The following is a 17,328-nucleotide window of genomic DNA, read 5'->3' as shown; positions in this document are numbered from 1 at the left end:
ACAGAGTATTCCAAGCAAATGAAAAAAATTGAAATGACTCTGAGGCAGAAATCAATGTCATGTTTAGTTTTCCAAACTTTTACAGTATACATGACAGCAAAGACTTTTTTTTTTTTGAGACGGAGTTTCCCTCTTGTTACCCAGGCTGGAGTGCAGTGGCGCGATCTTGGCTCACCGCAACCTCCGCCTCCTGGGTTCAGGCAATTCTCCTGCCTCAGCCTCCTGAGTAGCTGGGATTACAGGCATGCCCCACCATGCCCAGCTAATTTTTTGTATTTTTAGTAGAGACGGGGTTTCACCATGTTGACCAGGATGGTCTCGATCTGTTGACCTTGTGATCCACCCGCCTTGGCCTCCCAAAGTGCTGGGATTACAGGCTTGAGCCACCGCGCCCGGCCGACAGCAAAGACTTTTTAATAGTTATTTTATTTTCTATAGTCTCTCTGGCATTATTTTCACAGTGAGAAACAATTTAAACTCAAACTTTAATTCCAAGGTCTTTTTCTCAGTAATATATTAAAAGTGGAAGGGGAGGAATTATTTTAGCCTTCAGTGCTAATTTGTTAATTTGTTTTTACTTAAGGGTAACCTATATATTATTCTAATTGATTCTTGAATAATATGAAAATATTTTTATGAATATACATACAGTGAAGCGTGTGATAGTTAAAAAATGCTAATAAAAGTAAATCAAAAATTGTCTAAAATTTAGCACAAATGCCCTTTTTACATGTATGTTGTTTTACATGAGGTGTTTTTTGTTTTTTTTTTTTTGGCCACTAGTGTTGGCAAATATTTTCCCATGTCAGGAAATACAGGTTTACAGTAACTTTATGAGCTGCAGAGTATTCAGTTGTGTAAATGAAGCATACTTTATTTAAATAATTCTACATAATGGCATATCTCTGTTAATAATTTTTCATTTTTTTTGAAGTATATTGTTAAAAACAACACAGATCTTCTTTGATAAGTCCTTAGAATAAATATCTAAATGTAAAATTGCTCATCAGGAAAGTTATAATAAATTACATTCCTAAGAACAGTGAGTATACAGTATATGCCTGTTTCCCATCACCTCATGAATACTGGCTCTTGTCAGTCTTTATTGTATTTGCCAATCTGATGCAGAAAACCTCTCTTAAAAGAAATGGCATTTTCCTTCAATACAAGTGAGATCAAATGGATTGTGATTTTGTTACTTGCCATTTTATCTTTGAGAATTGCTTCGTCAGATCATCTGCTCTTTTTTTTACTGTGGTATCTGTCTTTTTAAGAATTTTTAAAGTTATTTTATAAACAGATAATAAGCCTTTTCATTTGTAGGAAATAACATTTCCTTAATTCAACTTGTTTACATATGTGTTACGCTTTTTTCAATATGCATGGTTTTTTAAATGTTTGTATTGTCTAAATAAATAAATACCTTTAGACTTGTAAATTTGTCATGTTTTTAACACAATCTTGTGTTTCTCATACATTAAGACTTTTTACTACTTTTAAAATAACGTTATATATTTACATCTATATAAATTCTTAACATTTATAAACTCACTACCGTAAATATTGTGTGGTTTAAAAAATTATAATTGGCTAAAAAAGCTCCCAGATACTTTTGTACTATCTTTACATCTTTAGTAGCTTCATGGCTAACTCCTATTTTCCTAATTTATAGTGTAGTACATCATGGTTAATAGATACTGTGCTTTGTTTTTGTGTGTGTGTATGTCTCTGGCACACCAACTATCACCCTGGTATTATTGTCTTTATGAGTCAGGGTACAGTTTGAGATAACAGTAATTACAGTAGATATTTTTAAGTATAAAAGGACTTAAGTAGGCACTTACAAAGTCATTAGAAGTCACATGTTAAAATAACATATGCAGAACTGTCCCTGGATGTAATTAGAAAGCTAGGAAATCAGGAAGCTGTCAGTGTAGCTGCTCCTTGAAGGTATATACTGCCTGTGGTGTAAATTAGCCATCCGGAAGAAACTGCTACAACTAGTTGCTCCAGGGCTAAGCTGCATTTAGTATAGTTGTGATGACAACACAAATGTTTTGCACTCGGCTTCTGAGCATTCACAAAACTAGTGCCTGGATGCTGGGACCACAGGAAAAAAGGTACGTATAGTATGTGGTTTTTTGCTAGCAGAAGCAGATCTAGTAGCCAGAGCCTCTGCCTCAGTTATACCTTCACATATGGGCCTTTTATTGGTAAACTTAAACCATATCCAGAATTCTAGATGCAAGAGAGTTTGAGAAATGTACTTTTCTTTTTAGCTTTCTAGCTTCTAGAGGAAGACTGGAGAATAGACTGAATGTTGGATATCAGTCTTTCATATTCATCGCAGTCATTTAAGATAGGAAATGATCATATAAATAGAAAAAAATAAAAACTGGCTGAGAATTTTATCTTATTCTTAGTTTAATTTATGTGAGCAATTTGTTCTCTTCTTTCAGCACTTGCTAGAAGTAAATTCTTTAAAGCACCTGACGAGACTGACACTACAAGATCGCATCACCAAGTCTCTTCTTCATTTGCACAAGAAGAAAAAACCTCCCAGCATCAGTGCCCAGTTTCAGGTTATTTCCTGTTTTGCTTAAAACAAATAAGAATCTGTATCTTTCAGGTGGTCATTGAAAGGTTAACGTGATCTGCAGGGTACTTGAATGGGATTTTGATTTATGTTTCTAAAAAGCCATATGTCACTGGCCATTTTGGAAAGAAGAATCAGAGATGAAAAGAAAAGTCAGATGCCTTTGTTTTTCATCTATATATGTCTGGATAGTGGGTATACCAATATTTGTTATTTTCAGTGTGAGGAGAAAGGAGCAGAAAATTGATGTTATAAACAAAATCTGCCTTTAAACCCTGCTGCTTAGTAAAGTCACTGGTAGCGTATTGATCATGTTTTTTCTCCCTGCTTAAACCTCATGCTGCTACATCAGTAGTTAACCAAATGAGGCTGAAGTTTTTTTTTTTTCTTTCTGTGTATTTATTTTACTTTTGTATAAATAGAAATCCAGTTCTTTTTTTTGGTGTGGGTGTCTTTTAAGAATAAATATAATAATTAACCAAATTTCTCCTAGAATAATTGTTTTCAAATTGCTTTTTAAATTACCTCTTCTATTCTTCTCAAATCATCTATCTCCAAAGCTCTTTTCATATGGTAGATATTTATGAAAATAAGTGGAATAATCTGGTAGGTAACAGTGCTTTGCATAAGTTTACACTGTTTCATATTTATATCACAGAAGCAGAGTTCACTGTTGAATAAAAATTTTCTTATTCATGATAGGTATATCTGTATATGTTAACATTTTAAAAAATGCTTCTTATACAACTAGGATGTTTGAACGTAAATTGTCCACTAATGTATTATTGTGTATGATCTTGTTTGATTTATAAGCATGATTCTTCAAATTGTGGGCTAGAAATGTTATTTTATTTTAGATAAATCTTACCATAGGCCTAATGAAAGATTTGAATCTGTGAAGGCTATTTGGTCACTTGCTTTCCCCTTTAAAAAGAAAAAGAAAAGAAAAGAAAAAGCAAGACCAAGGAGCCAAATAACTCATTATGTGCTAATAAGCTTAAAGGAAAGGGAATTGAGTATAATGAAATCACTACCATGAATTTTAAAAATCCTTCTTAATAGTCATATGGGGTAATGACATTTAGTTGGGAATAATGAGAAGACAGGGTTTGGGCAAGTCTGTCTTTACCTTGCTGCTGTCCTTACAATCCAGAGTCTGGATGTTCGCTTAGTAGATTAGAAATGCAGAAATTAATGGGTTATAGGAAAAAAATCATGTTGAGTGTACATTTATTAATATGCAACATGAGTCATAAGCAGATTTAATACAATTGTTAGTTTTTTAGCGTATTTCTCTCTGATTAGCAAATCCACCTGGTAAGCCAAATTCTCATCAAAAGGTAATTTGGTGAGCTCAGTGTCTAAAAAAGGGAACATTAATCTCATGATTATGAAAGGTAGAACCATTAAGCTGTTAAGTGTCCTTTGTTTTGTTACCTTGGATATTTTACAGATGCCTTGCATACTGAAATCATTCTTTAATCTGAAGCATACCATATAGCTAGTACAATAATAACTTAGTTATAATCACAATCCTATTGTCTTTTAAAATCCTTCCAAATTCATGTATTCTCAATCTATATTCATGAATTATATTTAATTTTTAGAAAAAGGGTCCTCTTTAATATTTCTAATAGACCATTAAGTTATTACAAAAGTAATGAGTTAATTTTTGATTATTTAGAAAATATAGATGAGCAAGAACAAGTGAGATTCATCTACCATCCATAGATAATGACCAATGTGTAGTATATTTTTTAGGCCCTTTGCCAAATATTTACACATACGCATTTTCTAATAGGTGTTGTTTAAGTTTTCCTCCAATCATTCTAAGATAAATACTATCATTCGTACTATAAAGGTGAGGAAACCAAGTAACAGATGAGGACACTGCAGGTGGTTGAAATGGATGGCATCCAGCTATCTTTAGCTCTGAGTCCTTCCTTGAATGCTTATTTTCATCAAAATGAAATCATAGAACACATAAAGGGTTAGCTGATATAGGAATTGCCCCTCTGCTATAAACAACCAGAAACTAGACAAAAGATAGAAGTCAAATATTTTCGGATATTAGACAGTAAGCATTACAGGACTCCAATCTTGGGGAAATAAATGAGGAAAGCCCCAGATTAACACCTAAAGATAATTTGCCACAGCTCATGAAGAGGAAACCCAAACTAATGCCAGTGGTCTTGGTAATTGAAGAGATGGAGTTATAAAGGTAAAGGCAACTAGAATTTGTAAGGCAGAGTAAAGAGAAGAAGGTAATTATATACAGAGAAAGAGCTAGAAATCTGAGGGGTTTCCTTGAGTCTCTGTGGCCAACTACTGATCTGTGCATATGTGGGTTAAAATTTCGTGAGACTGGGGAAAGAATCATCTAAATCCTGTAGACTTAACAATGTCTGGTATTTATACAAGATTAGAGGAGTAATTCTATTCTCATCAGCCAGAATGAAATGACCTTTTATTATGTGAGGTATTAGGTATAATCCTCAGAAAGACACTGTTTTAGCAATGGGACCAAAATAGTCCTAATGTAAGGGTTTCTCTGACCCTGCTTCACAAAGCTAAAAAGCAAGTCTTAAAAGAATCAGACTGATCCTAGGAAACTTACCTGCATGTTAAGAAAAATGTTTATCACTCTTTAAAAAATACAACAAAATCCAGCAATGTAAAATACAGTGTCTAACATCCAATCAGAAATCACTAGACAGACAAAGAGGGAAAAAAACCCCTAACAAGGGGGAAAAAAACCAGTAATCAGAGACAGACTTTAAAATGATGAAAATGATGTAAATAGTAGGTAAGAATTTCAAATTAGCTATTATGTATCTTTTAAATATGCCCAAAGACATAAGAAAAAAACATAAATATGATGAGAACAAAATAGATTTTTTTATTTTGGAAGGTGATAACAGAGTCTCTAGATACTTCCTCAGGGATGGAGTTGTTCTATCCTCTCCTCTCTTTCACTGCCTGTTGTAACCAATAAGGGCTGAAATAAACTGATTACACAACATGTTGACAAGATGGGTGACCATCCAGAACTCTTACATGGTACTGTTGAAATGCAAATTGCTACAAGCACATTGAAAAACAGTTAAAAGACAACTATAAGCATGTTGATAGCAACCTTTTTCATAATAAACTGGAAACAACAAAATACTCATCTCTTAATGGATAGTTTAATGGTAGTATAGCCAAATAATGGATTACTAGTATACAGCACTAAAAATGTACAAAATACAATTGTATGCAACAAATACAAAATTGTACATAATGTATTTTTCTATTCATATGAACTTTAGTAGTAGGTAAAACTAACTTACTAACTTAGCATCTTAGAAGTAAGAATAATAGTTACCATTGGTTGGTAAGTGTTATAAATAATAGTTACCATTGGTTGGAGTGTGGAGGTAAGAGTAGATAGCTATTACGACTCAGAAGTCATAATAAGACTTAGACTTCTGAGATTCTGATTATATATATTTAATTTGGGCTCTAGTTATAAGAATCTCTTCCTTTTGTAAATAGTCATAATTTATACTTATGATTTTAATATTTTATGTGTATTATTATTATCATCATTATTTTGATGCAGGGTCTCATAAAATGTTGCCCAGGCTGTATTCCAACTACTGAGTTTAAGCTATCCTCCCTCCTCAACCTCCCAAGTAACTGTGGCTACAGGCATGTGCCACTGTGCCCAGCCCTATGTATATCGTACTACAATAGCATTTGCAGGAAAAATGAACACTTAAACGTTTAAAAATTTGTATGTTGATGTAATATATTTCACAACAGTAATGGATCTAATAGTTGTAAGACTTCTTTGTTTTACTTGAACTTGTGAAATGTCGACTCTTAAGTAGACTGTGTCAAGTTAGTTTTGTATGTTGTAATCCCTAGAGCAGCTACTAAAACACAGTACAAAGATACAGCTGAAAAGTAGATAAATTAATATGGAATACTAAAGTATATTGAACAGAGGGGAGGGCCACCTCATCAAAGAATATACACAGATGGCAAATAAGCATATGAAAAGACGTTCCACATTATATGTTATTAGGGAATTGCAAATTAAAACAAAAATGAGATACCACAGCACAGCTATTGGAATGGCAAAAGTCCAAAAGAGTGACAACACCAAATGCTGATGAGAATGTGGAGCAACAGGAACACTCACTCATTCATTAGTGATGGGAATGCAAAATGATACAGCTACCTTGGAAAACAGTTTGACAGTTTCTTATAAGCTGTGTTTTTACCATATGATCCAGCAGTCACAACTTCTTGGTATATACCCAAATGAGATGAACTTATATCCACACGATAACCTGTACACAGATATTTATAGCAGCTTTATTCATAATTGCCACAACTTGGAAAAAATCAAGATGTCCTTCAGTAGGTGAATGGATAAATAAACTATGGTACATTTAGGCAATGATTCAACACTAAAAAGGAAAGAGCTTTCAAGCCATGAAAAGGCTTAGAGGAACCTTAAAAGCATATTACTGAATGAAAGAATGCAATGTGAAAGGCTACAATACCATAAGATTTCAAATACATGACATTCTGAAAAAAGTCAAAACTATAGTGACAATAAAAAAGATCAGTAGTATGATAGCAACCTTTTTTATAATGAACTGGAAACAACAAAATACTCGTCTCTTAATGGATAGTTTAATGAGTAGCCAGAGTATCTTAATGGATAGCCAGAATTGAGTTGGGGGAGGATATGTAGGCAGAGCACAGAGGACTTGAGGTTAGTCAAATTAATCTGTAGGATTCTGCAATGGTGACTAAAAGTCTGTATATATGTTTAAATCCATAGACTGTGCAACATAAACAGTGAACCCTAATGCATATTATGGACTGTAGTTAATAATCATGTGTCAGTATTGGTTCATCTCATATAACACACGAATGCAAGATGTTAATTATAGGGGAAATTGTGCATATGAGGGTAAAGGGGCATGTGGGAATTCTCTTTATGTTCTACTCATTGTTGCTGTGAACCTAAAACTGCCCTGAAAGTTTATTTTAAAGAGGCAGAGGATGAGAGGAGGAAGACAGGAACAAATGAAGAGAGGACAAACAGAAGACCAATAATAAAATTGGTAGCCTTAAATCCAACTATGCTAATTATTAACAGTGTAAATGCCGTAAATGGTCCAATTAAAAAATGGTTATTTAATTGGATAAAATAACAAGACCTAACTGTATGTTATCTAGAAGAAACCTCTTTAAATACAGTGACAGTAAAGGGTTAAAGTTAAAAAATGAAAAAAATCATGCGAACAAAAACCAAAAGAAAGCTATAGTGACTATAATAGAGTCAGACAAAGTAGACTTAAGAATAGAGAAAATTACCAGGGATAAAGGGACATATTTCATAATGATAAAAGGTACAATTTACCAAGAATACATAAAAGTCTTACATGTGTATTCATCTAATAGCAGAGCTCCCCAGTATCTGAACCAAAAACTGATAGAATTAAAAGAAAAATGGACAAATCTGAAATTATGCTTGGAAACTTCAGCATATGTCTTGGTAATTGATATAGGGTAAGTAGACAATTAGGAAGGATATGGAAGACTTGAATAGGATGATTAACCTCCTTGACCTAACTAAAATTTATAGAACCACCCAGCCAACAATTGCAGAATATACATTCATTTTAAGTGCCCATGAAATACTTGCCAAGACAGATCATAAACTAGGCCATAAAATCTTCACAAAGTTGAGTTAAAATCATACAAAATGTTGTATTTATAATAGAATTAAACCACAAATCAAAGAAAAATATCAATCCCCAAATATTTAGAATATATAAAACAGACTCCTAAAAAATACTTTTTGTAGAGTAAGGAAATTTTAAAAATATTTTAAATAGAATAAAATACCAAAATTTGTGCAGTGCAGCTAAAGCAGTACTCCAAGGTTAATTTATAGCACTAAATGCTTTTATCAGAAAAGGAGATAGGTCTCAATTCAATAATCTAAATTTCTACCTTAATAAACTATAAAAAGAATATATGAAACCCTAAGCAAGCAGAGAGAAGTGAGTAATAAAGATAACAGCAGAATTTAATGAAATGAAAAACAGAAAAATAGACCAAAAAAAAAAAAAAAAGACACCAAAAACTGGTTCTTTGAGCAGATTGAAAAAAAATTTATTTTCTTTTTGAGACAGTGTCTCACGTTGTTGCCCAGGCTGGAGTGCAGTGGCACCATCTTGGCTCACTGAAACCTCCACCGGACACCACCAAGTCCAGCTAATTTCTGTATTTTTTAGTAGAGATGGGTTTTTTCACCATGTTGGCCAAGCTGGTCTTAAACTCCTGACCTCAGGTGATCCTCCTGCCTTGGCCTCCCAGTATGCTGGGATTATAGGCATGAGCTACTGCACCTGGCCTGAGCAAATTAAAAAGTTGTTAAACCTCTAGTCACTAATCAAGAAGAAAGAGAGAAGGTACAAATTACCATTATCAGGAATAAAAAAAGGGATAGCATTACATAGTCTGTAGACATTTAAAGTAAAGCAAGGGAGTACTACCTTACAGGATACCCTCCTGAATCATTTTGAAAGTTGTAGGATACATGAGTTTGAATAAAGTTGTTTCATGAAATGTGAAGAAAAGTGGGGAAAAATCAATATTTTGAATATTCTGAAATACATCTGCAATATTTACTATTTTCATGCTATCTGCTTTAATAGTAAGCTACCATCCTTATCCTTAATTATCTGTAATTTAACCAGTATGATAATATACACAATGTGCTTTTTTCAGAGACAAACCTCTTTCTGTGTGTGTCTCTACTTTTTGCATGTTTTGCTAGCATATTGATTACATTTAGAAATTATTTATTAATAGTTTGGAATGGGAGAGTATGATAATTATATTGCTTTCTGTTGCAGGCATCATTAAGCAAGCTAATGGAAACACTTGGTCAGGCAGAACCATATTTTGTAAAATGCATTCGCTCTAATGCTGAAAAGGTAAAAATATCATATAAATGAGGCACATATCTAAGCTTACTTCAAATACTTTTAAGGAGAATTAAGTGGAGGGGAAGCACTAACTATAATATTTATAAGGAAAATAGCCGGGACAGTGGCTTACACCTGTAATCCTAGCACTTTGGGAGGCCAGGGCAGGCAGATCACGAGGTCAGGAGATCAAGACTATCCTGCTAATGGTAAAACATCATCCCTAGTAAAAATACAAAAAAATTAACTAGGCATGGTGGCACTTGCTTATATTCCCGGCTACTCAGGAGGCTGAGGCAGGAGAATCTCTTGAACCCGGGAGGTGGAGGTTGCTGTAAGCCGAGATTGCACCTCTGCATTCCAGCCTGTGCAACAGAAGGAGACTCTGTCTTCAAAAAAAAAATTTTGAGATGCAAACATCTCTTGAAGTCCTGTTAGAAAAGAATTTTCTTTTTCTGTTGTTTTTTGAGAAAGAGTCTTGCTCTCGTGCTCAGGCTGGAGTGCAGTGGCGCTATCTCGGCTCATTGCAATCTCTGCTTCCTGGTTTCCAGTGATTCTCCTGCCTTGGCCACCAAGTAGCTGGGACCATAGGTGTGCACCACCACGCCTGGCTAATTTTTGTATTTTTAATAGGGACAGGGATTAGCCATGTTGGCCAGGCTGGTCTTGAACTCCTGACCTCAGGTGATCTGCCCACCTTGGCATCCCAAAATGCTGGGATTATAGACTTGAGCCACCGCACCCAGTTGTAGGTTATCTTGTTACAGATTTTGTAGTGACTGGACTTTGTGGCCTCTATGGATGACTCCGTTCTTTCTGAGTCTTTAAGGTCCTCTTTGTCCACAACCAGAGAAACCTGGAAGCTTGGTTTCTCTCTTTTCCCTAGGGTTGGGCAGTCAGAACTTTTCTGAAGCTACCAGTTGAGAGGTGAGCTTGTCCTACCTATCAGCTTAGTTATTATATATCAACCAGACAACCTCCAGTCAATTTCTAGATACTCAACGGTTAGCCATGCTTATAAACAGATAATTAACTTGGAAATTGTTCTGGGTTAATCTTTTTTTCCATTTGCTTTAGCTACCCTTAAGGTTCAATGATGCCTTGGTACTTAGACAGCTTCGATACACCGGGATGTTGGAAACAGTTCGAATTCGCCAATCAGGATACAGCTGCAAATATTCTTTCCAGGTTCTGGTTTTATAGTGATATTTACATATTTAGACATATCAAGTAAATGAGTCTCACATATCTTGCTTGTTATTTCTTTGGGGCTTGCTTGTTTATTACCCTTCATTCTTCCTTTCCATTTTACCTTTTTTATACAGAATTGAAAAGGGTTAGACAGTATTTACTTTCATTGAATGGCAGCAATCTCATTAAGCTTATTGTAATAGAATCCAGTACTTAGCTATTCTCGTTTGATCAGAATGTTTGCTAATACTAAGTTTACTCCTGATAGAACAATTCTTTGCACTGACTTCTTCAGTAACTGAAATAGTTCAACGAGAATTATCTAGTCAAAAGATTCCATTTGGTTTTCCCTAAAGTTTTCTCAGCAGGATTTTCTTTCATAGTAGGCTGCCAGCAAGGCTCACACCTACTCTTATCAGCAACTGCTGCTGTGGGTATGGAACTTATATTGAAGCTGTTTAGCAACTGAGCAAGTCTTTGCTGTTAATAGGCTGGAAAGCCTCATTCTCAGTTATACCTTGTCCCCATCCTGCCACATTTGCTTTTTTTTTTTCTGATAAAAATTTTAGGTTCTTGTTAAATAACTTTTTCTTTGATCTTTTATAAAACTTTCTCAAAAGAGATAATTAGCCTCTGCGTTTTTTTTCTCTCATTTCCTTTTGATGACATGATATGTAGAACTCAGTATCTTTCTCTGCCTCCTATGTTTTTCGAATTAACCTTTTATTTCTTAAATTAACAAGCACTTTGTTGGTTTCACCCTGTTTAAAAAAATGAGGAAAAGATTAATAAAATGATAATTATTTAAGGTCTTATTTACATATACTACTTTCTGATTTTATAATTTTTTAAAATTATTTTTCAGGATTTTGTGAGCCACTTCCATGTACTACTTCCCCGAAATATTATTCCATCCAAATGTAACATTCAGGATTTCTTCAGGAAAATAAATCTTAATCCAGATAATTATCAAGTTGGAAAAACCATGGTAAATATAATATGTATAGCTCTTGTCAAAATTGAGTGCATTTATTTAAAAAATAATTTTTACCTATGAGATTGTTTATTAAAAAGTTAGTGAATCAGACATGAGAAGGCAGTTTGTTAGGCCCAGGCTTTTATTTAATTATATAGTCAGTATTAATCATATCACTCTGGCCAGTGCTCTAGTTCTGACTATAATTTTAACTGTCTAAACACTATCTCTCTGTAGATATTCTGCTGTAATCTCCAACTCAACTTGCCCAAAGTGACCTTATCTAGATTCATCTGCCCTTAAATTTATCAACTACTTTCTTTCTCTGTCACCCCTTTTCCAGAATTTCTCAGTCTAGAAACCATAATTGTCTTTGGTATACCGTTTACTTTAACTTTAATCCTTTCACAAAGTTTTAGTTTTTTTTTCCTCTTACAAAGAGATTTTCACATCTGTTTTCTGTTTCTCCATTTCTACTGCTTCCATTTTATTTTTATTCCTTATCTTTTCTCATCTGTATTGCTTATATAGTGAACAGCTTACTCATCTGATTTTAGTGTATTTGACATTCCATTTAATGTAGTCTACTCATAATATTAAAGTGATTATCTTAACATACTTAGTTCTTTATGTCTGCCTCCTACTCGATTATAACCCCCGATAACCTCCTCATTAAATCCAAACACCTTTCTCTTTTTTGAGAACCTTCAGATTGTGGCTTCACTCTATTTAATATCTATTTTTATGGAGATTGATTGTCCCATTGTCTCCTGTGCATGCTTTTATTTTTATTTTTCAACCCTTTGTTTTACTTAGGTGGGATCTTCTGTCTCTGGCCCTTATTAGTTTACCATCTTCCTCTTTGGGTATATAATATATGCCTGCTCTCAAATGAAAGTTATAACTTCTGTTTCTAAAAGGATATGTGCCCTTCACCTTTGCAGCCTCCTAAACCCTAAAGATAGTGGAATGAAGGAGTTAAAATAAACTTATTAATAACTTTGGACAGTGAGAAGATTTTAATGCATGCTGGATTTCAAAAACTGCTATTGGTTTATTCATGATATGATTCAAACTTCAAGATCTATGGTTTTCAACTTTTTTCCCCACCCCAACACCCTAAAAAAATATGACATATTACCAGTAATACGTTTACTCATAGCAGTGGTTTCCCCAATGGAGTAATGTATCACAATCTCTGGCACTGGAATTGTGGTACTCCTGCTCACTTTGTCATTTCTCCCTTTCTTCCTCCCTTCCTTACCTTCCTTACCTTCCTTAACCTTCCTTACCTTCCTTTTTTTCTTTGTTTTTTTTTTTTTCTTTTAAGGAGACTGGGTCTCTATTTTGTCAGAGAACTTGAACTCCTGGGCTCAAGCAATCTTCCTGCTTCAGCCTTCCTAGTGGCCGGGAGTATAGGCATGTAGCACCACACCCAGCTCACCTTCCATATTTTATTATCTGCATTTCAATTTTAGAATGACTACTTTGGATAAATCAGTAGGAATATTTATCAGTACTTCATTTACATGCCTGCCACTGTGTGTGTTCTCTAAAAGCTTAATCACAGAAAGGATGATTCATGAAATAAATTTCTTATTTCTTTTTAAGCTGCATTCCTCATCTTTCTTCCTTTTGGTAGGTCTTTCTAAAGGAGCAGGAACGACAGCACTTACAAGATCTGCTTCACCAAGAGGTGCTACACAGAATCATATTGTTGCAGCGATGGTTCAGGGTCTTGCTGTGTAGGCAGCATTTCCTTCATCTGAGACAAGCATCTGTTATTATCCAGGTGAGAAGCAAAGGATTCTTTGCATGAGATTGACTAGTTTATTTGGCCTTTGTTTAGTAACCAGAACCTTTTTACTGTAAAACATTTTCAATAATAACATAAACTTCAGAAATGAGATATGTTGTACCCAATTTTGAAGTGCTTGTAATACCCAACAAATTAGCTGGCATATAATTGACTATTAATAAATATTGATTCAATGTTAATAAATATTGAATTTGTAGTTATAATGTCTTGTGAGGTCTGAGTAGGGGCTAAGGAATTACCTATTGTTTACATAGTTCTTTTTATTTAATAGTTTTGGGGGGTGATGTTTGAGAGGTATGTACACCATTGATTTTAGACACTCATTTTGGATGATAGGTACCTTATTTTACATTTATCTGTTTTATTAACTCCCTCATTGATTTATATCATTTCCATAAGTTCTTTCCATTTGTGCAAGAAAATCTTTAGTATCTTCATCTTTGGAATGTGTGTCAGGATTATCTTAAACCCATTGGTGTTATTTGGGTAAATGGTAACAAGAGAATATAATATAATAAAATTATTAATAATTTGAAGGGCATGAAAGCATCTAAAAATTTTAAATTAAGTTCTGTAATGAACTACATCAAGATTATATTATTTAAAATAGCTGTCTTAGCCAAACATCTGGAAGAGAAAACTTTTTCTGTTTATCTTTTTCAGGTGTACTTTCTGTTTTTGTGGAAAACTTACTATTTTTTTTTTTTTTTTTTTTTTGAGATGGAGTTTTGCTCTTGTCGACCAGGCTGGAGTGCAGTGGCACATTCTCAGCTCACTGAAACCTCCTTCTCCCGGGTTCAAGCAATTCTCCTTCCTCAATCTCCTGAGTAGCTAGGATTACAGGTGCCTGCCACCATGCTAATTTTTGTATTTTTAGTAGAGACAGGGTTTCACCATTTTGGCCAGGCTGATCTTGAACTCCTGGCCTCAGGTGATCCACCTGCCTCAGCCTCCCAAAGTGCTGGGATTACAGGCATCAGGCACCACACCCAACCAGAAAACTTATTTTTAATCATCAAGAATTTAACTGCATAGCCACTTAACCTGTAATTATAACATAAGAAATTTATTCTCTCTTTTCTGTGAAAATGCAGTGTAAGATATGACAACCAGTTTCTGTTATTTTGTCTTCCCCACAGAGATTCTGGAGGAATTACCTAAATCAGAAGCTTGTCAGAGATGCAGCTGTGCAGAAGGATGCTTTTGTTATGGCTAGTGCAGCTGTTCTTCTCCAAGCTTCCTGGCGTGCTCACTTAGAGAGGCAGCGGTACTTGGAGCTACGGGCTGCAGCCATTGTTATCCAGCAAAAATGGAGAGAATACTACAGGCGCAGGCACATGGCTGCTATTTGCATACAAGCAAGATGGAAAGCCTACAGGGAAAGTAAAAGGTACCAAGAACAAAGAAACAAAATTATCCTTTTGCAATCAACATGTAGAGGATTCAGAGCAAGAAAAAGGTAATCTCTGTTACTATAATAATTGTTTTTTTTTCCCGAAGTACTTTGTGTATACCTCTGCATTAACAGTTGTCTGATTTGTATTAGAATTGGTTATATACAACTTGTCTTTTCCAGTATACTGTGATACTTTTACTGATTTTAACCCACATTGTATTGCGTATAATGGAAGTTAAATAAGTTTTTTTTTTTTTAATTAAATTGGATCAAAAATCTACATGGTCTGTAATCATAACTGCTAAGAATTAACTTTACATTGGGCCAAATCTTATAAAATTGGCAATATTCAACTGTTTTTACTTGCAGAAACTTTAATTTCACACTTAAATTAAAATTTCTCTTTCAGGTTTACTTTAAAATAAAAGTATTATTAAAATGAGAGCTTTACTTCTGAGTTAGTTTACATTTTGAATGAAATGCCCAGCTAGAAAAACACACTTAATGAAATATCATCTGACTCATGGAAATAGCAAAATTATGAAACATGCATCCAAGTTAGTTTAAGAAGTACTTAGGTATTATAAAAATATTTTACAACTTTGCATTTTTTCTTAAAATCTCAGGAAATATGTTTTCTTCACTGGTAACTAAGAGATTTCTGTAACCCATTTTGTCTGTTTTTATATAGATTTAAAGCTTTAAAAGAACAAAGGCTAAGAGAAACAAAACTAGAACTTGGATTGGTGAATATCAAGGGATATGGATCTCTGGAAATTCAGGGTTCAGACCCTTCAGAATGGGAGGATTGTTCTTTTGACAACAGAATAAAAGCCATAGAGGAATGTAAATCTGTGATAGAAAGTAATCGAATTAGCCGTGAAAGTTCAGTGGACTGCTTGAAGGAGTCACCAAACAAGCAGCAGGAGAGAGCCCAAAGCCAGAGTGGTGTGGACTTGCAGGAAGATGTGCTTGTAAGAGAGAGACCCAGATCCTTGGAGGATCTCCATCAGAAAAAAGTAGGCCGTGCTAAAAGAGAAAGTAGGAGAATGAGAGAATTAGAGCAAGCTATATTTAGCTTAGAATTGCTGAAAGTTCGTTCTCTTGGTGGTGTTTCTCCTTCAGAGGAACGCAGATGGTCTACAGAATTGATGCCTGAAGGCCTTCAGTCTCCTCGGGGTACACCTGATAGTGAGAGCTCTCAAGGAAGCTTGGAACTTCTGAGCTATGAGGAAAGCCAAAAGAGCAAACTAGAGTCTGTAATTTCAGATGAAGGAGACTTGCAGTTTCCATCACCTACGATATCCAGCAGTCCAAAATTTGATTCACAGGACAATGCCTTCAGTGCCTCAACTGAGCCTAGCTGTGCAGAGCATTTGAAGGATGAAACTATGAAGGAAAAGATGGTTTGCAGTTCTGAGTCTATTACCTGTAAACCGCAGTTGAAAGACTCCTTCATTTCAAATAGTCTGCCTACTTTTTTTTATATTCCCCAACAAGACCCACTAAAAACAAATTCCCAACTAGACACAAGTATCCACAGAAACAAACTATTGGAAAATGAAGACGCACCAGGGGCAGCTCTTACTTTGGATATCCACAGGGAAACTGGGAAGTATCATTGCCCAGGAGAAGATCAGGTTGTTCCTTCTTTGAATACAGAGTCTTCTAATCCTGTGCTGAAGAAATTAGAAAAGCTGAACATCGAGAAGGAAGAAAGGCAAAAGCAGTTGCAGCAACAGAATGAAAAAGAAATGATGGAACAGATTCGCCAGCAAACAGATATTTTAGGGAAGGAACGCAAAGCCTTCAAGACAATTGAAAAGCAAAGAATTGGAGAGTCTTTGCTGGCACCGTCTTCCTATCAGTCAAAACAAAGAGTAGAGAGGCCATCCTCTCTTCTCAGCTTAAATGCCCCAAATAAGGGAGAACTTAATGTACTGGGGTCTCCATCAGTAAAAGATGCAGTTCTTGCCCAAAAAGACAGTCCCTCTGCTCACTCACCCACAAAGGACCGACCTATCACCATGTTCTTTGAAAGAAAAGGAAGTCCATGCCAGTCTATTACTGTGAAGGAATTATCCAGGACAGACAGAATGGCCACCCAGCTGAATGTAGCTTGTAAACTCTCTAATAATCGCATTTCAAAAAGAGAACACTTTAGGCCAACTCAGTCTTATAGCCACAAATCTGATGACCTTTCCAGAGAGGGAAATACTAGGCCTATTTTCTTCACTCCAAAGGACAATATGAGTACTCCCCTGTAAGTGAAATGTTTATTTATTTTTATGTGTAAATGGGAAACTTCTTGGAGTATTTTTATTAAGGTGCCTTCTCTTCCAACTATTT

General features: G+C 34.9%; 1 protein-coding gene across 19 annotated transcripts in view; it reads left to right on the top strand.

Moving 5' to 3' along the window:
- MYO9A (myosin IXA) overlaps positions 1-17,328 on the top strand; it is a 284,781-nt gene that overhangs the window by 196,486 nt on the left and 70,967 nt on the right. For all 19 annotated transcript variants that reach the window (XM_078333528.1, XM_054240463.2, XM_078333527.1 and 16 more), the window contains 7 exons: positions 2,460-2,582; positions 9,526-9,606; positions 10,675-10,785; positions 11,654-11,776; positions 13,407-13,556; positions 14,723-15,042; positions 15,671-17,242. In XM_078333528.1, coding sequence (XP_078189654.1) covers positions 2,460-2,582; positions 9,526-9,606; positions 10,675-10,785; positions 11,654-11,776; positions 13,407-13,556; positions 14,723-15,042; positions 15,671-17,242 — 2,480 coding nt within the window. The remainder of the gene's footprint in view (positions 1-2,459; positions 2,583-9,525; positions 9,607-10,674; positions 10,786-11,653; positions 11,777-13,406; positions 13,557-14,722; positions 15,043-15,670; positions 17,243-17,328) is intronic.

This window comes from Callithrix jacchus, chromosome 8, assembly GCF_049354715.1.
Source record: "Callithrix jacchus isolate 240 chromosome 8, calJac240_pri, whole genome shotgun sequence".
NCBI classification, from domain to species: Eukaryota; Metazoa; Chordata; class Mammalia; order Primates; family Cebidae; genus Callithrix; species Callithrix jacchus.
This window is presented reverse-complemented; position numbering and strand designations above follow the sequence as displayed.